The 24,975-nt window shown below is 36.7% G+C and overlaps 4 protein-coding genes, 3 long non-coding RNA genes and 2 pseudogenes across 9 annotated transcripts in view; 5 read left to right on the top strand and 4 right to left on the bottom strand.

Moving 5' to 3' along the window:
• Positions 1-2,529, top strand: part of LOC113664180 (uncharacterized) — an 82,480-nt gene extending 79,951 nt beyond the window's left edge. Inside the window, exon 5 of the transcript XR_016184514.1 lies at positions 538-2,529. The gene's annotated coding sequence lies outside the window, so the exon portion shown is untranslated. The remainder of the gene's footprint in view (positions 1-537) is intronic.
• Positions 1-22,438, bottom strand: part of LOC149051288 (uncharacterized) — a 64,888-nt gene extending 42,450 nt beyond the window's left edge. Inside the window, exon 1 of the mRNA XM_089198339.1 lies at positions 18,774-22,438. Coding sequence (XP_089054465.1) covers positions 19,218-22,310 — 3,093 coding nt within the window. The 5' untranslated portion in view covers positions 22,311-22,438 and the 3' untranslated portion in view covers positions 18,774-19,217. The remainder of the gene's footprint in view (positions 1-18,773) is intronic.
• LOC149051269 (uncharacterized) overlaps positions 1-24,975 on the bottom strand; it is a 216,351-nt pseudogene that overhangs the window by 175,796 nt on the left and 15,580 nt on the right. The gene's annotated exons all lie outside the window — the stretch shown is intronic.
• Positions 1-24,975, top strand: part of LOC149051291 (E3 ubiquitin-protein ligase PHF7-like) — a 68,444-nt gene that overhangs the window by 17,207 nt on the left and 26,262 nt on the right. The window lies entirely within an intron of this gene.
• Positions 2,269-6,053, bottom strand: LOC149051292 (uncharacterized; annotated as a pseudogene). Its single transcript, XR_016184385.1, has one exon. The product of XR_016184385.1 is annotated as an uncharacterized LOC149051292 (transcript).
• LOC149051293 (uncharacterized) lies at positions 7,535-10,900 on the bottom strand. The gene is made up of 3 exons (XM_089198771.1): positions 10,496-10,900; positions 9,311-9,455; positions 7,535-9,058 (listed from the first exon to the last, which is right to left on the bottom strand). Exons 1-3 carry the CDS (start codon positions 10,496-10,498, stop codon positions 8,670-8,672), a joined length of 537 nt encoding a protein of 178 aa, XP_089054897.1. The 5' UTR covers positions 10,499-10,900; the 3' UTR covers positions 7,535-8,669.
• LOC149051294 (uncharacterized) lies at positions 10,839-15,988 on the top strand. The gene is made up of 4 exons (XR_016184580.1): positions 10,839-11,118; positions 12,366-12,434; positions 14,534-14,755; positions 15,526-15,988. It is a non-coding gene; the product is annotated as an uncharacterized LOC149051294 (long non-coding RNA).
• Positions 16,185-17,687, top strand: LOC149051295 (uncharacterized). Its single transcript, XR_016184599.1, has 3 exons — positions 16,185-16,375; positions 16,731-17,141; positions 17,273-17,687. It is a non-coding gene; the product is annotated as an uncharacterized LOC149051295 (long non-coding RNA).
• Positions 17,828-18,296, top strand: LOC149051296 (uncharacterized). The gene is made up of 2 exons (XR_016184601.1): positions 17,828-18,147; positions 18,249-18,296. It is a non-coding gene; the product is annotated as an uncharacterized LOC149051296 (long non-coding RNA).

Consider the following 24,975-nt stretch of genomic DNA (forward strand, 5'->3'; position numbering starts at 1 on the left):
TTGATTGAGTCCCAGCCTCCTGTTTTTATTGTTTTCTACTTGCATGTGTTGAACAATCACTTAAGCAGAACCTCTCAAATAAAGCTAGGAATAGTACTTTGAGTTCAAAGGTGCACAACTTATTGCAAATTATCTAATTCTGTTGGGACAAATATTATGCACAAACATTACACAAGTCAATCAGCCTATGATTATGACCTAGAGGTCCAACTGATAGATAATAGTATACAGTAATTCTGCATCAGTGTTCTTTTTTATGCTATGTCACTATTTTGTTGATTCTGTTTACTGGTATTAAAAAGAGGCAATGGATTTTTTTAGCGAGCTTTTGAATAACCTTTAAATTAAGTTATCAATTATGGCATAAAATAGCGCTTTTTACTGCATTTGACTTCTGTTCTGTGCAAACTGTTTAAGTGGTCTCCTTGCAATTCTGTGCAGGTGACTGCTTGATGCAGGTTTGACTGTATATGTTTGTAGCTTTTTCTTCATCAATCACTGTTACTCAACACTGATATTGTTCTCTTTTCTATGCAGGAAAGAACAACATATCATGAAAAGGAAATTTGACAAGCTGTCCAGCAACAGGAGCAGCAGTTTTTGGAGTTTGACTCATCATCAGAAAACTTATCAGCAGAAAATTTAGCCACAATTGTGGCTATAATGTTATTGCTGAAAAGGCTGCTGTGACAAGTGCCACTATCAGTTATAAAATGGAAGAAATGCAGGATTCTTCAAAATTCAAGTACAAATGAGTCAATGTTAGTCTGGAGAATGATGAAGGAGTAAAAAATCTGCAGCTTCCAGTTATCGTTCCAAAGGAAATTCTGGAAAGTAGTGATCTTGTTGCACAAGTATACTTTTCAGTTGTAAATGTACTTTGGTATAATTTTTTAACATTCAGACAAGTTGTTTTAGGGAGTATTTCCCATCATTATTTATCACTGTATTGACATTGTGAGGTAATTACATGTCACTTGAAGGACTCAAAGTTGATTTTTCTTCTTTTCAAACTTATGATTGCTAATATTTTAAATTTCCAATTAACCTCTATCAAATCATCCACTTATTTTTTCTTTCCTTAACATTAACTTGCCAGGTTGTTGATTCTTAGAAGAAAATGTGTGTATGCAAAGGCTCAGGAAATTTGTCCACTACAAAATGAATATAATTTTTGGCATCACCTGGCATTTCTCAAGCAGGTTTGAATTAGGGTTTTCTGTGGAATTGAGTGGAAACTGAGTGTAGCCCTGCTCTGCACAGGTGTCTCTGTTGATGAGATTTTCACTTCCAAGATCTCAGTAGTAATTCTCCTTACTGTCTGCCATACAAGTTTTATGATGTTAGCTGAAAGAATTTGGTATTGGATCAACTAATATTGCCCTAATGGATGTTTTTTTATTCTCATCACTTGTCTGCTTGATATTGTAAGGAGAAATTCTGTCTTGGTCACTCATGGGAGGTTTCCTTGCCTCCTCTCCCAGTCTTTTTGCCTGTGGGATTTATTTCTTACCTCTGATTTATTTTCTGTTATTTGAGTGTGCTGAGTTCCACTGATTTCATGAATCTTGCTTTAAAAAAGGTTAGCAGGTGTCCTTAAACTGGCCAGGAACCTTCTCAAGGATATATGGTACATTGATTACATGTGACTACACTTCCTTAGATATTTTACTGTTGTTTCAAGGCATGGGTTGAAAGAAGGAGGGGAAAATCATTCAATTTGAGATAGGGTATGGGGTTTTTTTTAAAGGGTTGCCTCATACCCTCACCTTGAGGCAGTCTCTCTGGTAAATTGGTAAATCTGGACTGATACTGAAAAGGCCACACCCCTTCACTATAGCTTTCAAGTTGTGTCTAACAATTGAGGCCAAATGTATCTCAACACAAAGTTGAATTCGGTTTACAAAATTGATTGTACAGTCTTGACAAATTTGGAAGTCTGGCTCCATTTGTTAACCCTCTAACTCCCAGATCAAATTTGTAATTCTCCTAAATGTCAACCATACAATTCCTATAATGTTAGTTTAGAGAAATTAGTATTGGATCAACTTATTATCCCCAAATTGATATTTTTCTTTATTCTCATCACTTATGTGGTGGACATTGTATTGATGTTGTAAGGAGAAATTCTGTCTTGGTCACTCATGGGAGTTAAAGGGTTAACAATAACTGGTAGGTTAAAATCTCAACTGGGTAAGTCTGATGCTTCATCAGATTTTGAATGCAAACTCTACAACATTTAATATATTGAACAAGTAACAGGCCTTCTGTCTGAAAGCAAGATGATTTTATTTACAATTTGGTCTCATTTTTTCAATATTTTGCCCAAAGTGTGAAACTACTTGAACCAGTTCGATTTAATAAAAAAAAAATGGCAGAGAACACGAGAAATGAAAAAAAGTCAAAAAAAGAATTGTAGAAAACACAAGAAATGAAAGAGAGAAAACCTGGCATTCTACCAGGTAATCTGTAATGTATACATTTATCTAATCCGCTTAAAATCTCACACAAAACTCCAAGCGATCAAAACATACAGAAGCATGGAGAGAATTTAGGATCGAAACTAACCAATCATAACATGAAAAAGTTTCCTGAGAGGTCCGAAGTTTGATTGTTTTCTCTGCAGGAAGCTTTGTGTTTTTTACTTCAATGTTATTGGTTTGTTTATTAAAAAAGAAAAAAGATTGACATCGTTTGTTCTCAATAAACATGTTCATTGGTTCATTTTTCTTCATTTCGATCCGGTTCAAATAATCTCGCTGCTCTGAGCGCTTCACAGAGTAAGTTTGCTTTCATTCACGATTTGAGTTGTTGGGCTGTAATTATCACTGAGCTGGTTACCTCACAGTTATTTTGAATAGTAAGTGGTTCAAATAATTTCTTTTTAGTTTTTAATTGGAATTGCTCAGGGCCAAAAAATAGCTCACACTTAAACTGACTATTGCTTAGTAAATTACGTGCCTTTTGCTTACCTGCTTCTGTGATGTTATTTGCTATGAGGTATAACTCGCGTAGCTGACAGTTGTTGTTGTTGATGGCTTCAGCCAAGTGCTGTGCTCCAATGTCTGAGATTTTATTTGCTGTGAGGTTTAACTCGCGTAGCTGACAGTTGTTGTTGTTGATGGCTTCAGCCAAGTGCTGTGCTCCAATGTCTGAGATTTTATTCGCTGAGAGGTGTAACATGCGTAGCTGACAGTTGTTGTTGTTGATGGCTTCAGCTAAATACTTTGCTGCTTCATCTGTCAATAGATTTCCTATGAGGTTTAACCAGCTCAGTTGAGATTCTCTACATTTTAACAATTTACAAATCTCCAAACAACCTAATGGACCAATGTTATTGCCACTCAAATTTAAATGTGAAATTTGTTGAACATTAATTACATTTACTAACGAAGAGCAATCAACAGCTGTGAGGTGACAATCAATAAACTTTACACAATTAAAGTTAATTTGTTGAAGTTTTCTCTGTGCTTCTGACTTCATTCTACTATTTTCGTTTAAACATTTCAGTAATGTCACTGCTAAATATTGTTCGTCTGTAGTCGGCCAGCAGGTCACTTTCGTTTTCTCTTCATTCTCTGTCCACTGTACGTTGTAGTAGTCGCTTTCTTTTTCTTCAGTTTTCACAGGAAGAAGGTCTGTGATAATTTCGCTTGGTAGGTCATTTTTATCCTCCATTAATCCTGCTACAAACTGAAAAACCAGCTGCCATTTGCCTTCCGTAATGTTCATTTGAACAAAGGTTTTTAATTCTGTTTCACTCATGTTAGTTAGGTGCTTCGCAGCGAAAAACTCCTGCATTGTGAGATAAAAAAAACAGAATTGTCCTTCGCTACTAAACGAGTCAACTTCACGGTCGGGTAAGCGGTGAAATAGAGCGCTGTCTTCCATTCCGCGTACTTCGTTTGCTCCAAAGATCAGCCTTCCTTCTTTAATTCCTTCAAATGCCAATTTTTCTAGTTTCTCCAATTTTTTTTCTACTTCGGGGGGCAATTCATCTGATTCAAAGTCTTCGTCAGTGAAAGGTTCATCGCGAAATTCTTCGTTGTGTCTCAAGTAGAAAATTTTCACGGCTCTCTTGTATATGCCTGTTAAACTTGTTGGTAGGTTAAGACCTCTAGGAGCATGGAACTTCACCATTTTAAAGAGACGAGCAAATGATGAAGCAACTCGCAGGAATGTAACAAAGAGATAAGATATTGATGTTGCTGGTGATGTGACGCTTTACTGTGTCGCCTACTTCCTTGTCTTCTTCAGCAAATCTGGTTACGTATTCTTCGACTTGTTCGGATGAGAAGCCAAGGATTTCGAACATTTTGTCAAAAGGAATTCTTTTGATGCATGAAAGAGCTGTAGGTCTTGTAGTAGTTATAACGGCTGCTCCATTAAGAAGTTTTCCAGTCGTTAGTTTGGCATAAAGCGCCGAGAGGGGCATCTTCTCGTCTACGCTGTTTTTGAATTGAGGTTTCTTATTTTCCGTGCCGATCTTTGAGTTATCTTTGAATTCATCAATTCCATCGAAAATAAGGAGAACTTGCTGCGGGTTTTTTAGGATGTAATTCCAGACTTTCTCATCCAGCTCGGGTGAGTATGTGGAGCGGGTCAGTAGCTCTCGAAGGCTAAGGTCGGTTGCAGCGTTGAATGTTCTAAATTTGACGAAGAAAGCAGCATCAAAGTGGATTTTGTCATCGGGTGTTTTATGGAATACTTTGTTAGATGCCCAGTCTCTGAGAATTTTTGTACAACAAAGAGTCTTTCCGATTCCGGGACGACCGACGATCAAAATGTTTTTGTTTTCGTGATTAAGAATGTCCTCTGGCCCTCTCGGTGTTTCGTTTTTCTCACCCGACCTGGCGTAGATTTGCAAATTCTTCCGTCTGTCTTCAGTAAAGTCATAATCAGCCATGTTAGGTACAACAACAAGGTTTGTGTAAATCTGATCCAGAGTCAAATGTTTAGGTGGGTGTCCTTTGCCAGGAGGACTTGGAAAAAGCGACTGGAGTTGTGGAGGTTGATAAGTGTCGTCCATAATCATTTTCTTTGTATTCTGGATGAATTCCTGAAGCGGAGATTTTACGAGTTGTTCAGGCCCGCCCTGCAGATGTGGGATGTTCGTATCATGGTCTTCTTGTGAGATGTTTGTTTCTGTCCGTTCTTGCCGCTGAGGTTCATGTGGGTGGTTCGTTACAAGTTGTGTTCTTTCTTCTTGCTGCTGAGATTCTTCGGGAGGATTTAGATGAGATGCTTGAAACTTTGAGTTTTGCATGAAATCCCTTTCTTTGCATGCCTTAAAAAAAATGTAGACGATTTCAATCAGAATACTAAGGACGAAAATTCCATTTAACACAAGGACAAAGTCCATCCAGAAGGTTTTCTTTGCCGCTCGTTGATTGTGACAGTCGTGCAAAGTAGAGTGTTGGGCGTTGTTAGATGAATTCCTTGGCTGAGTGATTCCATCGGTTAAGTAACAGTGAAACTTAGAGGAAAACTTTGAAGGATAAAGCAACTGAGTTTGTAGGATGATGAAAACAACTCCTAAAACAAGTTTTATGGATAGTTGACCGCAGTAAGCGATAAAAAGCCTGTATCCCGTTGATAATGCGTTCTCTTGATCGCGCGACTGTCTCTCTGGATCACCATTACGAATGCTTCGCGACAGTCGATTGACTGTAGGTCTTACAATTTGGGAGTAGATAACACATACAAATATAATAAGGACGAAATTTATGATTACGAAGCCGTACACAGGCAAAGCGAATTTGTTGAACCGCTCCTGGTATTTCTCGTAACATTTTCCCCGGACGAAGTCGATGTTTTTACTTTTCGCTGCGTCACAGCGGAAATCAAACCTTGGTTCGCTGTTTTCCATTTCGGCGAATATAACAAGGGGGATGACACCAATCAGGATCCAAAAAACCACTACCACATAGTGAATTTTGCCAAAAGTTTTTGGCTCCAAATAATCTAATAGTTTTTCCATAGACATTTTGAGTGATTCGTTAACTTTCGTTTGAAGACTGATTTTCTCCGGTTTAAATGAATTGCTAGTTTGGTCATAGGATATTTATAAGATACAGAACTTTCGTTTGATTGGCTCTTTGAAAACTTTCACTTCTCAAAAAGGCAATGGCTTATGCAACGTTTACTTGTTTACATAAGAAACAGATATCAGACCACTAAATTAAGACGGATACAGATATGTGTTATTTCAGAAGATGCGCTTGACCTCAATTCATCCATTCGCCCCCATGTGCTCTTTTTCACTCTCTTACACTGTGAACTTCAATTAATTTTCAGCGCGGTTATTTTGCAGCTTAAAGACTGCTAAATTCTAAGCTACCAAGTATCGCCATCTTTTTTTTGTGGTATTTACTTCAAAAGAGATTTTGTATTTCTTACTTAGAAGCTTAAACACCTGGGTGTGATGCAGGTCAGAGACTTCTTTCTTTAACGCCAGTGGGAGACGTGATGAAAGAAACAATTAGTCTGTTGACTCTCTAAGATTAGATAACGTAATGATGAGGCAAGAATTTCCGCCTCAAATTTCCGCTTTAAAACGAGTCCGCAAAACTAGTCCATACTGGATATCACCTGCCTAGATTGGTAACAACAGAAACCAAAACTATAAAAAATTATTTTTGCCGTTTTATTTCGTTGTAGCTCTTCACTTCGCGTTGCCAAAAATTCCGTGGCATGTGAAGAGCACGCGGCGCCAAATCCCTTTGGCTGGACTTGATCAGTTGTGCAAGGGGTTAGGAGGGCACTGTAACAAACTGATAAATTTGGCGCCAGATTGATGCTTGGCGGGAAGATTAAAGAGCTTTAAGACAAATATCGTGACAATAGCGAAGAGTGCTAATGACATCAAGAAATTTTAGTTTCTCCCTCGTGACTCAGACCAACAATGTTCGATTCTTACTGAGTGTGACAAGTAATACGTAAACGGATGGAGGGCAGTTCGCTTCAATCTTTTGCGGTTTTGATGGCTAGACAATGTTGTTAGAAAACCAAACCAAACAATTTCACGAGACTTTCTGAATGAACAACAAAGCTCTTAATCATAATGCTTCCGATCAACTGAATTAACCTCTGACTGCGTTAGCCAAAACAAAAACTTCCATGTGGGTCCAAAGGAAAGTCAGATGACAAATTGAACATGTCCACTTAAGTTGGACAAAGCCACAAAAGTGATTCAAAACAAAAACAAACGGCTGCTTTCCATCAAGGTTGGAAATAGGCCTTTAGGTACACGGGCAGACCACCTTTGGGGTATGTTCAGGAGTTCCTGGTGTGATGACCTACTTTTTCAAAAACTCGTGCATCGGTTTTCATCAGGGTTCCAAACACGAGAACACTGTTGAAAGCTGAGTGTTTTTATTGTTTTACTGTTTTAGAATAGCTTCTCAATCGCGCCCCAGAAATAAAAGAAAATGGAAATATTGACGAATTTTTCACACGTTGGCAAGTTTGTTGTTATGAAAAATTGTATTGTTATGGTGAGTTGTCTTTTCAGACACAGAGGGTACTGGTGAAATTGGTAATTCGAAGAGTTCTTTTAATCATTTTATGACCTCTACCTACTTTAAGAACTGTAAAATAAATAGAGAATGATGTGGGTTTTTTTCGTCCCTCAATGTACGAGGTCTATACACTGAATCAAGAATTTCAAAAATCAAACAATAAAAGAAGCACTTTTTGGAGTACTGTTGCAAATGGCCTTTTAAAAATAACACATCAAATGAAAGCAATCATTTCCCCTTAGTTAATCCTGACCCCAAGAGTGAGCAGCCTCTAATTTCTCCTTAAAATATCACCCCTGATCACAATCCAAACAAGTTCTTGATTGTTAAACAAATTCTCCTTGTCAGCACCTTAGGAAATGTATGAGAATAGTATGGAGAATGTACATACTGATGTTAGTGTGTAAAGGGTTAATGCATCAACACACACAACAGCCAGTTTGCAATGAATCATGGGATGAGATTAGCAATCAAGAAACTAAACAAAAGGCTTCTACTTTAACACTTTAACTCCCATGAGTGACCAAGACAGAATTTCTCCTTACAACATCAATACAATATCAACCAGATAAGTGATGAGAATAAAGAAAAATATCAATTTGGGGATAATTAGTTGATCCAATTCTAAATTCTCTGAACTAATATTAAAATAATTTTGTGGTTGACAGTAAGGAGAATTACAAATTTGATCTGGGAGTCACAGGGTCAAATAAACATACTGTAAAACCTAATAAATACAACACAAACAAAGAAAATGCTTACAGTTCAGTCTTTTAAATTTTACCCGTAAAACATCTCTTTTGACGTAGAAGTCTTCATCTCAATGAAATTAAATTTAATTTAACCCTTTAACTCCCAAGATCTGATTGTTAATTCTCCCCTCTAGCTGCTACACATTTCCTTGTGAATTAGTTATGATAACTAGGTGCTAGATCAAGATAGCAGCTTCTACCTGATAAGTTTGAATATTCTCATTACCTGTTTGCTAAATAATGTATGGATATTGTTGGGAGGAATTTTATGTTAATTACTTCTGGGAGTTAAAGGGTAAAATATGATAATGTTTTGAAGTTAGCTAGCTTTAATTCATTTTCATACTTAGCACTTTGTTCTTAAATTGATGTGTAAAAGTAATGTGTAAAATCAATTTTAATCCAAGTAGTCATCAAACGAACCCTTACGGCCTTTCCCCTGTAAAAACTGCTTTGCTCCCTCAATGGAATCCTTCATGATTTGCAGTTTCACTCCTTTGGAGTATTCATATGTCACAGCATCGTAAAAGGAATCTGCATTGAATGTGGCATAGAAAACAGATTTGCGGTCTGCACATAGTGCCTCTCTTGGAAAGCGAACCAACATTTTTGCAAGTTTGAGAGCTTCTTTGACTGTTTTTCCTTTGGGAACAACTCTGTTAGCAAGGCCAATACTAAGAGCTTCTGTTGCATGTACAGCACGGCCTGTCATGATCAGGTCTAACGCACGTGAAAGACCAACAATGTATGGTAACCGCACTGTACCTCCATCCACTGTAGGCACACCTTTGTACAATTATAATATCATATGTTAATAATGCTGTTTTGTCAAAGCAAAAAGGTACGGTCTGTACTCAAACCTATTCACCCACCCAGCCAGAGCTAATTATCCTGGTTGCATGAAGTAACTACAGTATCACTACTTCCCCCTTGATGGCAATATCACTACTGCCTTAAACAGTCGCACATTGCCACTGTACTAAGCCCTTTTGCCACAATTATAGAAGATTTTTTTCTTTCAAAGTTTGCTTTTATTACCAAATCTTCTGTTGAACATTCCCATGACTGCATCTTCTGCAACAACTCTGAGATCGCACATCAGTGCCAACTCCATTCCTCCTGCAACTGCATGTCCCTCAATGGCACCAATCACTGGTTTAGTGAGTTTCAATCGAGTTGGGCCCTGGACAGAGAGTAAAAACATCTATATATTATCAGTGTGCGAGATCCCTTGTAGACCTCTCACCAGCTTGCATTGTTCAACACCTCATACTTTCCTTGTATTTGAAGAAATATTTGTGCCAAATCCCCAATATTAAGGGCCTGTTTCTTTGCCATGACAAAAAAGGACAGGGATTTTAATAAAAGCTACTCATGTCACCTTGGGTGATCATGCATCTCACCAATGAGTAATCATGCAAAAAAAATCATTTTTCAAGCTATTTGATCTGTTTTCACAGATTTTTACCACAACACTATGTGGTATGATTTCAATTCTTTTCAACTCAATGGAATCAAAAAAGTTCCTATTGTGTTTTAAATAATTCTTCAGAGCTTGCTCTCAAGGTGGACCTCTGAGTTAAAACAAAGAATGGGGAGTTGAGGAAAGGAGATGCAGAATGGAAAATGAGGAATGGGAATGGGAATGGGAGAATGGGAAATCAAGAATGGGAAAAGGAGAATGAATGACCCTTCTGTGATAAAATACCACAGTCCAGTTGTTCAAAGAGCTGATAATACTATCCATATTGTACTCCTGTCTCTTTGGGAATTCTCTCTGTGTTTATATTGGCATCCAATTTTACTCACAAATTAGCATTGTTAATCAGGATAACATGGTTTTAAGGGTTTTTTAATGGCAATATTTCATGGCTAAATTGTTCAGCAAAGCTATTCTCTTGAAATAGTCACCGGATGAAAAAAGGATAACAGGAAAATATCCGAAATATTCCAATATGAAAGAGTTCTTTTTCTTCCACATCGCCGCGCCTCCATCATAGCCCCTACCACTGTACCAGTGGACAAACGATCAATGAATGCAATACAAAACAAAATAAAAAAATAAAAAAAAACATAACAAAACAGAAGCCTCCCATTTAAAAAAATCGAGCGTAACAGAATTCTATAGATAGCAAAAAAGATGCCAAGTGTTTGCATAATTTCAAATAATTTTTGTATTTCGTATTTTCAGTGTCTGTCATAAACGTAAACATTGTAACGCACCATGGGACCGTCTCCTTCTCCAGGAGGGGTGAGCCATCTCAGGAACTCATCAGGACCCCTGGTAGATAGATATCCTAGATCATATCCTGCACAAAACGTATCTCCTTTCCCATACAACACAGCCACTGAACTTTCATCGTCGATCTCGAAATGTCTAAACGCGTCTGCGAGCTCTTTCGCGGTCTCTGCATCAACCGCGTTGCGCTTCTCGGGTCGTGCAATCGATACAAGGAAGATCTCTCCATCTTGTTCAGTCTCGACAAGACTGCTGTTAAACCTTCTGGCTGCAGCTATCAGAGAAGGAATTTTAAGTGCGCGCTGTCGAAGAAGCGTAAGTGTTATTTTCCTAATCAAACCAAGGAATCCGGAGTAAAACCTGGGACGGGAAAGTTTCTAGAGCAACTGTAAACCAATCAGATTGTTCCATTTTGAGTCTTCGAGAAAACATGGCGGTGTGTCATCACTTGCATCGAGCCAATTTTCTTCAAATGCGTAGAGATCCTCCTGCAACATATTTTTCCTCGCGAAAACGAATGATGACAAGTCAATGAAATGATGGGTCCAGAGAAGAAAAAGTGGATTCAGCCTCCTCGGGTGAAGATGAGGAATCATTGAGAGAATTGGTGAGTTTTGACAAAGTTCAAACATTGAAGACTCCTGTTAGGGAAATTTGTGAACTTTTCTCGCAGATGCGGCAAGGTCTTGTGGCTAATTCTCGTTAGGGTTGCGTTCTATTTTAAGACTTGTTTTGAGTTTTTCTTGAGTGATGCCTTGCGTTGTTTTGATCGATAGATTAATTAACATCGCAAACAACAGTTGTTTACGAATCTGCGGATAGCTCTGCATCAATCTTTAAACATCTTGTTCCACACAACTGAGCCCTGACCTATTATAATCACAATAATATATCCAGACGTTTCCTTTTTAAACCTTCCTTTGCTCTATTTTCCTGCTGTTCCAAGGTATTGATTGCACTGATCTATTAAATCAGATTTTGTACCTGAGATTTTACTATTTTCAAGCTCATTTAAGCAATTAAGCAAAGAGTAAATGTACTTAAATAATGGATCACATAGAAATGTAACTTAGAAAAAATATTCTAATTTATGCACTAATAGTAATACGAGCTGTCACGAGAAGATGATCAGTTTGTCATTGAAAATTGTCAGCTGGCCACATGATTCGTTTCGTTTTGATAACCTGACATGCAACACCGAAAAATTATTATAATTTATGCACTAATTAATAATAATTCAAGCTGTCATAATTTAATAAGGTGAACAGTTTTTCATTTAGATGTTTTTAAAAAATTTATGTACTTTCAGTAATACAAGCTTTCTTAATCAGGGAGGTGATCAGTTTGTTATTGAGATTTACTAGCTTTGCATCGAGATTTACCAACCCAGAGGAGTATTTTTCAAAATCACCAGCTAGACTCCTAACATGGCAGTTGGGTCAAACTCCTGACCTGAAATCAGTGGGTAAATGTCAAAATCCCCATCCAAGGAGGGTCCACCCAGTCAATTTCCTGGGGGTAGCTTGTCCCCCCCTCCCTCCCACCCCAATACTGGGGCAAACCATTGGTAGGTGCATTTATCTAGCAGTATCAGTCACCAAAAGGAGGTCGAGAGGGGTGAAATGGGAAGGTCCTTTTAGAAGAGAGGAGGGGTCTGCTAGAGTTTTAGCAGTTAGTGCCAGACCCCTGATGAGCATCTCCCCCACTTCTCTAAAATCTTCGTTTGGGCAAAAAAACATGCTTCCTGCAGCACTATTAATAAGGGCTTGCTCACAGGCAAGCAAATGATGAGATGTTATTTTCTATGCATATTTTTTTTCTAATGTGATTGGGTATTTTTTGTTCTTTGGAAAGAAACAAGCAATTCAGGCAAGCAGTAAAGGAGCAAAAAAGACCAAAAACAAAAGTCAACTTCATGAACTGGTAACTGATTTGATTTTGTTTAGCATTACTGCACTCATGCTATGCACAAATAAAATTAGACCCAAAAATGAAATAAACCCAATACTAAATTCTCCAACCTAACCTTATAAGAATTGTATGGTTGACAGTAAGGAGAATGACAAATTTGATCCAGGAGTTAAAGGGTTAATGCATCATGTTGTTTCCGTTATAAGTAAATTATCAATACAAAATACATAATTGTAAACTCTACAGCTTAGAACTAGCTTAATTTAAATTTCCCCTTGTTTAATGTTTTGATTCCACTATGAATATGAAACACACTGTTCTCCCTTACTTTGAGAATGACAGATAAAAAAACATTTCAAACCAACTGAGTGTTGATTTTTCAAGAATTTCAAGCAATTTTAGGCAGTAGTAAGAGATTATTACAAGATGTAAACCTGAAGAGGAGAACTGTGGAAACATCATGATGACAGTTTCATCAAATCATTTTATCTGCATATAATTACTGCACTTGGTTTTTCACTCAGTTCCATGTTACTGTCCTTTGTTTGAAAGTCTCACAATGAAGCACAGATCATATGTTCAAAAATACGTTTAGTTGTGGTGAGATAAATGAATGTTTAATTTCTTGCTGATATTATTGTCAGCATGATATACAACTAAATATCCATTCAGTGGACATGTTTTAGGGTAATAATTAAAGAACAAAAGCATTCTATTTTGATCATGCAAACCATCTTAGAAAAAGCTTTTGTTTAAGAATAACATTATTTTGAAATAATTGTTTTTTTGGTGAGTCATCTTGAACTTCTTTGTAGTTTTATTCTTCATTTCTGTAAATGTACCAAAAACCTTTTTTCTGTAGTGCAAATGTTTTGTCTTCAGGATGTATTGTTTCTCAGAGCAATAATTACAATTATTGCTTACAGAGTGGAACCAATCTTTTTAAATCTATTTTTGGTAGCACTGGTACTGTGCGGCATTGAGGTGTATGTTATTTCAAAATATTTCAAAACTTCATTCCACAAAACAAGATACCAATATGTCCATGTGTTCAAAAATTATAACAGCACAGCAATGGGCAAACTTATGTTACATGGTATGTGGAGAATTTGTAATATTCAGTAAAGATGTTTCCTTCAAAGAATTTTGCTGACCAAGCTGCCAAAGACTGGAAAAGCCTTCTGATTGATTTGAAAGGAACAAAGTTTTAATCCATTTTTAAAGAAAAAATAAAAACGTTTTTAAATGGGTTTAACTAATTTTAAGTAATTTCTACTTTGATATTCAATTCATTTTCATTTCGAAAAACATTTTCTCTCTCTTTATGTATCAGGAATATATGTTACTTTTTATTCATATTTGTTTCATTTTATAACCAACTGGGCAATTATTAGTCATGGAGGGCCCCACTGAAAAATGCCTCGGCAAGTTAGGTTCCCTCATTAAATATCATAATTATGGTCATCATTATTACTACTTTCCTATTTCTGACTGTAAATATATTAAAATCATAGAATTATTTGAACTGCATTAAAGAAATGAATATGAAAGCAATCTTTACAGTTATAAATGCTACTTAGGTTATAGTGGAAATAAGGCCTGGAGAAAATTCACTGCACTGGTGTCACACAGGTCATAGGTTCACATCCTGTACAGTCCTGAATTTTTTTCAGGCCTTATTTTCACTACTACTTTTTAGTAGTGAAGATCACCTTCATTTACATTTCCTATTTCTGCTATATTGTGCTGTAAAATGTAGCTTGGAGTATGATGCAGATTACTCAGCTTTCCCTCATGCTGAAGGGTGTCATTTGGCACTTTCACAATACAAAGTAGAATCTCTATCAAACCTTGATTTGAAATAAGCTTTTTCTTAACCCTTTCAATCCCAAGATCTCTCTCTCTCCTTACTTTCTGCCACACACTGCTCATAGTTTTAGTTCTAAGAATTGATTCTTGGATCAAACATTTGGTTATCTCCTGAAGGATATTTTTCTATATTCTCATTACTTGTCTGCATGAAATTGTACTGGTGTTGTTAGGAGAAAGTATGTATTGGTCACTGCTGGGAGTGAATTGGTTAATAAGCAATTCTCTTTTTTTTCATATAGTGCACAGTAAATGGGATCAAATTTGAAAAGCTTCAGAAAGGAGCAGGAAAGAATGTTGCTAGCCTGGAGATGTTCTTCTCTGGATTTCCCAAGATTATTGGTATGGAGAACTTCCCAGATCTTCAAAATTTAACTCTGATGGGACAACAGATTACAATGCTGGAGAATCTGGACAGTTTGCCAAACCTTACAGAGTTGTGTGTGTCTGAAAGCAAGATAACTGTAAGTGCAAGTCAAGGTTGAATTCTCAAATATTAATGGGGAACTTAAGCAAACCATGCCTCTATTAAAAAGAAAAAAACATGAAATCGCCAAAATTTGCAAGGTCTAAGATTGGAAAAACATAAAGCAAATTCTTTAAGTTTCAAATTGGAAGTCAATGATGGTCACATATATTATGATGAGGTTGAGGTGTGGTGCTGTGAGAGATGGCAAACACATCCAGCCATCTGCAAAATTCTAACCAAAAATATGAATGTCAACGTTTTGATGAATGTCTTCCTCCATGTTGCTGTCCTGGCTGCTTAAGGTCCCCAATCCATGATCCAAGCAGGTAAGCTGTAATTTAAGTAATTGTAGAAAAGAAGCCTAAATAAAGATTCAGGCTTCTACAGGATTCAAACTTGTGCCTCCCAGAAACCACCAACTGAGCTACAAAGTCACACATTGAGAGCAAGGTACATTTAGGACAAACATCTTTGGTAGACACAATGACTAAAGTAAAAATTCCTCCATTTTGGAAATTCTCCAATTTCTTTTTTTTTTAAGGTTAAATGTTGTCAGTATGGTTATTGTGATAAATTTTGTGATCGATGGATTCAGCTGAGTGGACTTAGTGTGATTGGCTGCTTCAACTGTCAGATTACAGCCAACTGTCTGATTACAGCTGTGCAGAATAACTTGTGAAAAAGAAGGCAGTTAACTCACCAATCACAATTTAGGAAATTATAATTATGGTACTGTTATGATTAATATGGATTTCTACTTTACAGGCTATCTCTGGCCTTGATGGCTGTAAGAAGTTGAAAAAGCTGTTCTTATATGACAACAAGATTACCTAGATTGAGAATATTTCTCACCTGGAACAGCTGAATGTTTTATGGCTGAACAACAACAATATCATTGTAATTGAGGTATGGGTTTAAGGGAGTTCTGTTATCTGAGGGACACATGAAAAGAGGCAATGCATTTATAGTCTTGCTTTTGAGCTGTGTTGGAGCTCAGAATTTTTCCTTTCTCCCATACATAATACAAACTCAAATTAACAGTTTTTCTTTCTTTGCAGCATAGCATAAACTTATTTTACTCTCTCTGTCTCTGTCATAAATCTGACTGATGCACATGTATTGATTAGTTATTTTTCAGTTAATACATGTTATATAGTTGTGGAGGGAGTCCATAAAAAATTATGAGAAATAACTGGACCTCAGGTCTTAACCCTGTAACTCCCATGAGTGACCAAGACAGAATTTCTCCTTACAATATCAATACAATATCGAGCAGACAAGTGATGAGAATTAAAAATATATATATATCAGTTAAGGGATTATAAGTTGATCTAATACCCACAAAGTAATTGAAATTTGATGTTTCTGCGCAATTATTTTTTACCTCCATGTCTTCTTATTCATATTGAGAAATTATGCTTTTCATGTACAGTAAATTGCATGCATAACATTTTGCTTTTCATGTACAGTAAATTGCATGCATAACATTTTGCTTTTCATGTACAGTAAATCACATGAATAATTATTTTTTTCTTTACCCACAGGGAATTCTCTCAATGGAAACTTTAATCTAAAAACTTTAAATTTATCATCAAATTGCATGGCATCCTTAAAGGTAGGTGCGCCTGAGGGTAAAAATTTGTTGTGTTCTTCAACCCTTTAATTCTGGTCAGTGATCAAGACAGAATTTCTCTTTACAATATCAATACAAGATCAGGCACACAATCAATGAGAATAAAAATAATTATCAGTTACAGTATAATTTTATTAATTGATTCAATACCAAATTCTCAAAACTTGCATTGTTAGAATTTTATTTTATTTCCATAGCATGCCCCTGGCCCTACTTAATAGGGCGTGTTGCTTTGAAACATGTAATACTTGCTGTGCAAGCATAAATCAATTCAGCTGCTTACTCAGTTCAGATCAAACATCTAATACATTTTCTAATGACAACTCTGTATTATCAGATGGGAGTCAGAAAAACTGGGTCAATCAACAGGGACAGTGGAATAGAAATTCCAGAAGCTTTGATGCCCATGATCAAAAAACACAACAACAGGAGAGCTGTGCGACAGCGGACCGCCGAGGGAGCTAATCACTGAGTGAAACAGCAAGGATCAAAATGCACCAATCAGAGCTGTTGAAAAACAACTAATCACAGCAGAGCATCATGCTTTATAAGATCAGGCATGACCAGTTGACATCATCGCCTGAAGTAGACTAGCAGTATGCAGTTGAAACGTCATGATCTACATCACATGTGACTACATCGTGAGACAAACAAAAAACTTAGCTTTTATTGTTATTCACCACGATGAATAACCACAGCATTTTTTTAAGAAGGAGAATTTGTTTAACAATTGAAGCTTCTTTGGATGGTGATCATTTTCTCAATTCCTGTAAGGAGAAATTAGATGCTAGTCACTCTTACAGTTTAACCTTTAAAGACCAAGACAGAAATTCTCCTTACAATAGAGAATTTGTTTAACAATTGAAGCTTCTTTGGAAGGTGATCATTTTCTTAATTCTCATGATCTTGATGGATGATTCACCAGTATTACTCTAAGGAGAAATTAGATGCTGGTCACTCTTCTGGTTTTTAAAGCATCAACAGGAACTGTTGTAGGGACTTGTCTCACTGGGAGTGCCAATTTAAACTGGGATAATTTGTTCCCCTCAGATTATAGAAGAATTTTTAACTTACCAAGTACTGTAAAACAACTGTCTATGGCGTTATGTGTTTAATCCTCAACTAAAACTTCTCTTTTTAACTCTGTGTAGAATTCTTAATCAATAGTGGGGCCACTTTTATAGGGAGTTGCCATATGTGTGATGTTTAACGTTCACAGTTGTTGTACTTCATTTTACTCTGAAATATTTTTATTGGTTATTATGTAAAATTAGAGAAGCAATGATCATACAAACAATTGTGCATTTGTTGATAAGGCAATGGGTAATACTAAATTTCATAGGGCCAGCCAATCAACCCCTTCCCCCCCCCCCTCCCCCCAGAAATTTTACACCCTGCAACTTCTCCTTATGACATCCAGGCATTATCCATGTGACGAACGTTCAGCAAGCGAACTGAAATGAACTGAACTGTTTTGTTTTGTGTGATTATTTACTATCGTTTAAATTCTATTATCGTTTCATTGTTCATTCTTTTAATCATTTATCAGAGCGTATTTGATCGTGTTATTAGCCGCCTATCACGTTTAAAGCCTGTTGCTTACGTAATCTCGGTAGTATCACATATCGGAGTGTCGGAGTAAGTTGTCGGAGTATATCCATCTAGAGTTTTCTATCGGAGTTATTGGAGTTTTCGGAGTAACTGGATTCACTTTCCCACGGAGTTTCTTTTACCCTTTTTACGCAGGATCAAACGTGAGTTTCCTTTGTAAATTTAATCGCCTTTCTTATCGTTACATTCATTTGTAATTTCCATAGAATCATTTCTGATTACGCAATCATAAATTTCCTTTTAGTTTTCACCGCATTGTAACACGTTGTACTCAATAAAAACTGGAATGAGACGGATGTGTATATGTGGTTGACACTCAACGTAATCCCAACACTTGGGTACGCGACAATCCAGAAAACAGGAAATGAGAATACTCAAACTTATCAGGTAGAATTTGTTATCTTGATCTAACACCAAATTCTCATAACTTCTTTACAAGGATATTTGTCTTACAATTGAGGCCAAATGTATCTCAACACAAAGTTGAATTTGGTTTACAAAATTTATTATGAAAAAAAATAAATATGTACATAAATTACATTAATATTTACAACAAATGCAGAAACCTCCCCGAGTCAAATTGTTTAAATGTTATGTAAATCTTACACCAAAAAACCTACAAAAAGGCCTTGCTTAGGGTCTGTCTGAAAGCAATGTGATTTGATTTATAATGTGATTTCATATCTTTTTTTGATATTTTGCCAGAAAAGCGAAACTACTTGAACCGGTTCGCTTTAAAATTAAACACGAGAAATGAAAAAAAGAAAACCTGGTATACTACCAGGTAAACTGTGGTGTATTCACTAATCTAATCCGCTTACAATCTCACACAAAACTCTCAAGCGATCAAAACATACAGAAGCATGGAGAGAATTTAGGATCGAAACTAACCAATCATGAAATGAAAAAGGTTCCTGAGAGGTCCGAGGTTTGATTGTTTTCTCTGCGAGAAGCTTTGTGTTTTTTACTTCAATGTTATTGGTTCTTGTAGAAAAAAGAAAAAAGATTGACATCGTTTGTTCTCAATAAACATGTTCATTGGTTCATTTTCCTTCATTTCGATCCGGTTCAAATAATCTCGCTGCTCTGAGCGCTTCACAGAGTAAGTTTGCTTTCATTCACGATTTGAGTTGTTGGGCTGTAATTATCACTGAGCTGGTTACCTCACAGTTATTTTGAATAGTAAGTGGTTCTAACAATTTCTTTTTAGTTTTTAATTGGAATAGCTGAGGCCTAATAATTCTAGCTCACACTTAGACTGACTATTGCTAAGTAAATTACGTGCCTTTTGCTTACCTGCTTCTGTGATGTTATTTGCTGAGAGGTCTAACCTGCGTAGCTGACAGTTGTTGTTGTTGTTGATGGCTTCAGCCAAGTGCTGTGCTCCAATGTCTGAGATGATATTTAATGTGAGGTCTAACGTGCGTAGCTGACAGTTGTTGTTGTTGATGGCTTCCGCCAAGTGCTGTGCTCCAATGTCTGAGATTTTATTGTCGAAGAGGTATAACGTGCGAAGCTGACAGTTGTTGTGGTTGATGGCTTCAGCTAAATACTTTGCTGCTTCATCTGTTAATTGATTTACTGCGAGGTTTAACCAGCTCAGTTGAGATTCCCTACATTTTAACAATTTACAAATCTCCAAACAACCTAATGGACCAAAGTTATTACCCCTCAAATCTAAATGTGAAATTTGTTGAACATTAATTACATTTACTAACGAAGAGCAATCAACAGTTGTGAGGTCAAAACCAATAAAATTTACACAATTAAAGTTAATTTGTTGAAGTTTTCTCCGTGCTTCTGACTTCATTCTACTATTTTCATTTAAACATTTCATTAATGTCACTGCTAAATCTCGTTCGTCTGCAGTCGGCCAGCAGGTCACTTTCGTTTTCTCTTCATTCTCTGTCCACTGTACGTTGTAGAATTCGTCTTCTTCTTCTTCAGTTTTCACAGGAAGAAGGTCTGTGATGATTTCGCTCGGTAGGGTTTTTTTATTCTCCATTAATCCTGCTACAAACTGAAAAACCAGCTGCCATTTGTCTTCCTTAATGTTCTTAGAAACAAAGTTCCTTAGTTTTCTTTTACTCATGTTGTTAACAAGGTACTTCGCGGCGAAAAACTCCTGCATTGTTAGATGAATAAAACAGAACTGTTCTTCGCTTTTAAGCCAGTCAAGTTCACGGTCGGGTAAACGGTGAAATAGAGCGCTGTCCTCCATTCCGCGTACTTCGTTTGCTCCAAAGATCAGTTTTCCTTCTTTTATTCCTTCAAATGCCAATTTTTCTAGTTTCTCCAATTTTTTTTCTTCTTCGCGGGGCAATTCATCTGATTTAAAGTCTTCGCAAGTGAAATGTTTATCGCGAAAGTCTTCGTTGTGTCTCAAGTAAAAAATTTTCACGGCTCTCTTGTAAATGGCTGTTAAACTTGTTGGTAGGTTAAGACCTTTAGAACCGTAGAACTTCACCATTTTAAAGAGACTTGAGCAAATGATGAAGCAACTTGCAGGAATATAACATAGAGATAAGATATTGATGTTGCTTTTGATGTGACGCTTTACTGTGTCGCCTGCTTCCTTGTCTTCTTCAGCAAATTTGGTTACGTATTCTTCGACTTGTTCGGGTGAGAAGCCAAGGATCTCGAACTTTTTGTCAAAAGGAATACTTTTGATGCATGACCAAACTGTGGGTCTCGTAGTAGTTATGACGGCTGCTCTGTTAAGAAGTTTACCAGTCGTAAGTTTGGCATAAAGTGCGGGGAGGGGCATCTTCTCGTCTTCGCTGTTTCTAAATTGAAGTTCACTTTTTTTCGCGCTGATTTCAGCCTTAGATTTAAATTCATCGATTCCGTCGAAGATAAGGAGAACTTTCTGAGGGTTTTCTAGGATGTAATTCCAGACATCCTCATTCAACTCATTTCTGGGTGAGTATGTGGAGCGGGTCAGTAGCTCCCGAAGGCTAAGGCTAAGGTCGGTTGCAACGTTGAATGTTCTGAATTTGACGAAGAAAGCAGTATCAAAGTGGATTTTGTCATCGGGTGTTTTATGGAATACTTTGTTAGATGCCCAGTCTCTGAGAATTTTTGTACAACAAAGTGTCTTTCCGATTCCGGGACGACCGAAGATCAAAATGTTTTTGTTTTCGTGACTAAGAATGTCCTCTGGCCCTCTCGGTGTTTCGTTTTTCTCACCCGACCTGGCGTAGATTTGCAAATTCTTCCGTCTGTCTTCAGTAAAGTCATAATGAGCCATGTCAGGTACAACAACAAGGTTTGTGTAAATCTGATCCAGAGTCAAATGTTTAGGTGCGTCCCCTCCTAGAGGACTTGAAAAAAGGGACTGGAGTTGTGGAGGTCGATAAGTGTCGTCCATAATGATTTTCTTTGTTTTCTGGATGAATTTCTCAAGAGGTGAATTTACGAGTAGTTCAGGCCCGCTTGGCAGATGTGGGATGTTTATTTCATGTTCTGTCCGTTCTTGCTGCTGAATTTCATGTGGGATGTATATTACAATTTGTTCTCTTTCTTCTTGCTGCCGAGATTCTTCGGAAGGATTTAGATGAGATGTTTGAAACTTTGAGTTTTGCATGAAATCCCTTTCTCTGCATGCCCTAAAAAAAATGTAGACGATTTCAATCAGAATTCCAGCGGCAAAAATTCCATTCACCACAAGGACAGCGGCCATCCAGGAGTTGGTTTTTACCGCACGTTGATTGTGACAGTTGTGTAAGGTAGAGTGTTGGGCGTTGTCAGATGAATTCCTCGGCTGAGTGGTTCCATTGGTTAAATAACAGTGAAACTTGGAGGGAAACTTTAAAGGATAAAGCAACTGAGTTTGTAGGATGATGAAAACAACTCCTAAAACAAGTCTTGTGGATAGTTGACTGCAGTAAGCGATAAAAAGCTTGTATCCCGTTGATAATGCGTTCTCTTGGTTGCGCGATTGTCTCTCTGGATCACCGTTACGAATGCTTCGCGACAGTCGATTGACTGTAGGTCTTACTATTTGAGAGTAGATAACACATACGAATATAATAAGGACGAAATTCATGATTACGAAGCCATAGACAGGCAAAGCGAATTTGTTGTATTGCTCCTGGTATTTCTCGTAACATATTCCCCGGACGAGGTCTATGTTTTGACTTTTCGCTGCGCCACAGCGGAAATCAAACCTGGGTTCGCTGTTTTCCATGTCGGCGAATATAGCAAGGAAGATGACACAAATCAGGATCCAAAAAACCACTGCCACATAATGAATTTTGCTGAACGTTTTTGGCTCCAGATAATCTACTAGTTTTTCCAGAGACATTTTGAGTGATTCTGTAACATTCGTTTGAAGACTGGTCTCCGATTTAAATGAATTGCTATTTTGATGATAGCATATTTATGAGATACAGAACTTTCGTTTGATTGGCTCTTTGAAAACTTTCAATTGTCAAAAGGGCGATGGCTCATGCAATGTGTACTTGTTTACATAAGAAACAGATATCAGACCACTAAATTAAGACGGATACAGATGTGTGTTATTTCAGAAAATGCACTTGACCTCCGTTTCCGTTTAAGTCAAGTTTTTTACAACAAATCTTTGCTAAAATCTAAGAACATTGCGAGGTTTAAGTCCTTTGGCTTTGAATGTCCAGTGCCAAACATTTCAGTTTTGGAAAGCGGGAAAGATTGTTTCTAAATTTATTATTTTACCACTTATCTTTTACACAAGAAGCTTGTCTTGTTTGGTATTCTAGTCGTATGACTGACGAAACCAAAAGTAAGAAACTGAAATAGGAGTTTCTCTGCAAAACAAAGATGAATACAAATAGCTGTTGTAAGAAAGACGTAAAATCTTCCGTAAAATAGAAGTAAAATAGATGAAAAAAAATTGATCAACCGAAGAGGGAGAAACGGTAACCAAGTGTGAAGATTGAGCTCGATTTGTGCAGAACCCCCTAAAAAGCCGTTTAGGAACCTGAAAATCAATCGCTCATCATCTTCTCCATAAATTAAGTGCACGAGGTAAAATTATCAAACAGACTAGATTTCCCCGCCTTGAATTAATTTGAAATTTAGCAAATTGTTACGATTTGAATATACTCTGCGTTACAACTGACACTGAAAAACGTTAAGCTACTTAGGACGGCGAAGGAAAAAACATTAGGCGAGCTGGGCCAAACGGATATTTTATTACAAGAAAAATTTCTGCTCATGTGATGAACATTTTCATGAAAAAATATTTCAGCTTCGAATGGACTTATTTCACCTATCTTTTACACTAAGAACACTAGCGACGGTTACCATCTTTCTGAAAACTTGTTTTGCCGAAGATAACTGACGCGCGTGAAACGCAATTTGTACATCGAGTTAACATTTGTAAACTTCTCATTACGTTTTTTGGTCACAGATTTTACATATCTATTTGATTAAATTCACACAGGCGTTTTGATTGTTATTCGACTTCTGGATAGGTATGAATAAAATGAATATGACTCAACACGCCTGAAGTATCGACGTTAATGCGCCAGAGATTTTTTATCCATAGGATAAAAAGAAAATTTTGAAAAAAGGGGGAATTTATTAACGCTTTCCCTGCAAAACAGAGATGAATGACAATCTGGCAAGAATGAAAGAAAGTAACAGCTTTATTGTTAAACAAAAAATTGTTTAGAAAACCTAAAACAGAACTACGTGGCTTTTCAACTTCCCCGTAATTTTAATAAAAAACATGGCATCTTCATATCTTTTTTTTACAAAGGTTTCATATTATTTTTTTAACAAACATTTCAAACATTTTTGTTTCTAAATTTATTATTTTACTGCTAACCTTTTACACAAGAAGCTTGTCTTGTTTGATATTCTAGTCGTATGACTGATGAAACCAAAAGTAAGAAACTGAAATGAGAGTTTCTATGCAAAACAAAGATGAATGCAAGTAGCTATTGTAAGAAAGTCGTAAAATCTTCTATAAAATAGAAGTAAAATAGGTGAAAAAAATTGATGAACCGAAGAGGTAAAAACGGTAACAAAGTGTAAAGATTGATTTTGATTTGTACAGAACAAATAAAAAAAGCCGTTTAGGAACCTGAAAATCAATCGCTCATCATCTTCTTCATAAATTAAGGGCACGAGTCTAAATTATCAAACAGACTAGATTTCCCCGCCTTGAATTAATTTGAAATTAAGCAATACTGTGCGATTTGTATCATACTCTCTGTTACAACTGACACTGAAGAACGTTAAGCTACTTAGGAAGGCCGAGGAAACAACATTAGACGAGCGGGGCCAAACGGAGATTTTATGACAAGAGGGATTCCTTTTCATGCGATAAACATTTTCACGAAAAAACATTTCAATTTCGAGTGGCCTTATTTTACTCATTTTTTAAATTGGGAACACTAACAACGGTTACCATTTTTCTGAATGTAAATTCTTGTTTTGTTGAAGGTAACTGACCCTGCCCGTGCCCGTGAAACGCAATGTGTACATCGTGTTAACATTTGTAAACTTACATGACGTTTTTGGGCACAGACTGGCATGTCTGTTTGATTAAATTCACACAGACGGTTTGATTTTTATCCAACTGATGGATACACTGCAAAAAGTATGATTCTTAAAAAAGTGAAAAACTCAAAAAGTAAGAGTGTTTGATCTGAAATATGAAGTTTTCACTGAAATTAGCGCAATTATGTCAACTAAGTGTACTTAGCTCTCAAATAAGAATCAATTTCCCTCAAAAAAGTTGAGGCCCCAAAACAAGAGAAAATTACCCCTTTTAAAATAATATTCCCTCAACAAAGAGTCACTTTGAATGCATTGCACTTATATCAGTGTCTTCTATTTCTTTTAGGTGTATCTGCTCGGAGGTAGGTTCAAATTCCCTAAAGAAAGTACTTTAATATTTTACTTATTTTAAAATCCTTAAAAGAGAAGAATAACTATGAAGCTAAGTGAATTGCAATAAATTTATTTTGTTGTGCTGCACT

The sequence above is a fragment of the Pocillopora damicornis genome, chromosome 1 (assembly GCF_964200805.1).
Source record: "Pocillopora damicornis chromosome 1, jaPocDami1.2, whole genome shotgun sequence".
Taxonomy (NCBI): domain Eukaryota; kingdom Metazoa; phylum Cnidaria; class Anthozoa; order Scleractinia; family Pocilloporidae; genus Pocillopora; species Pocillopora damicornis.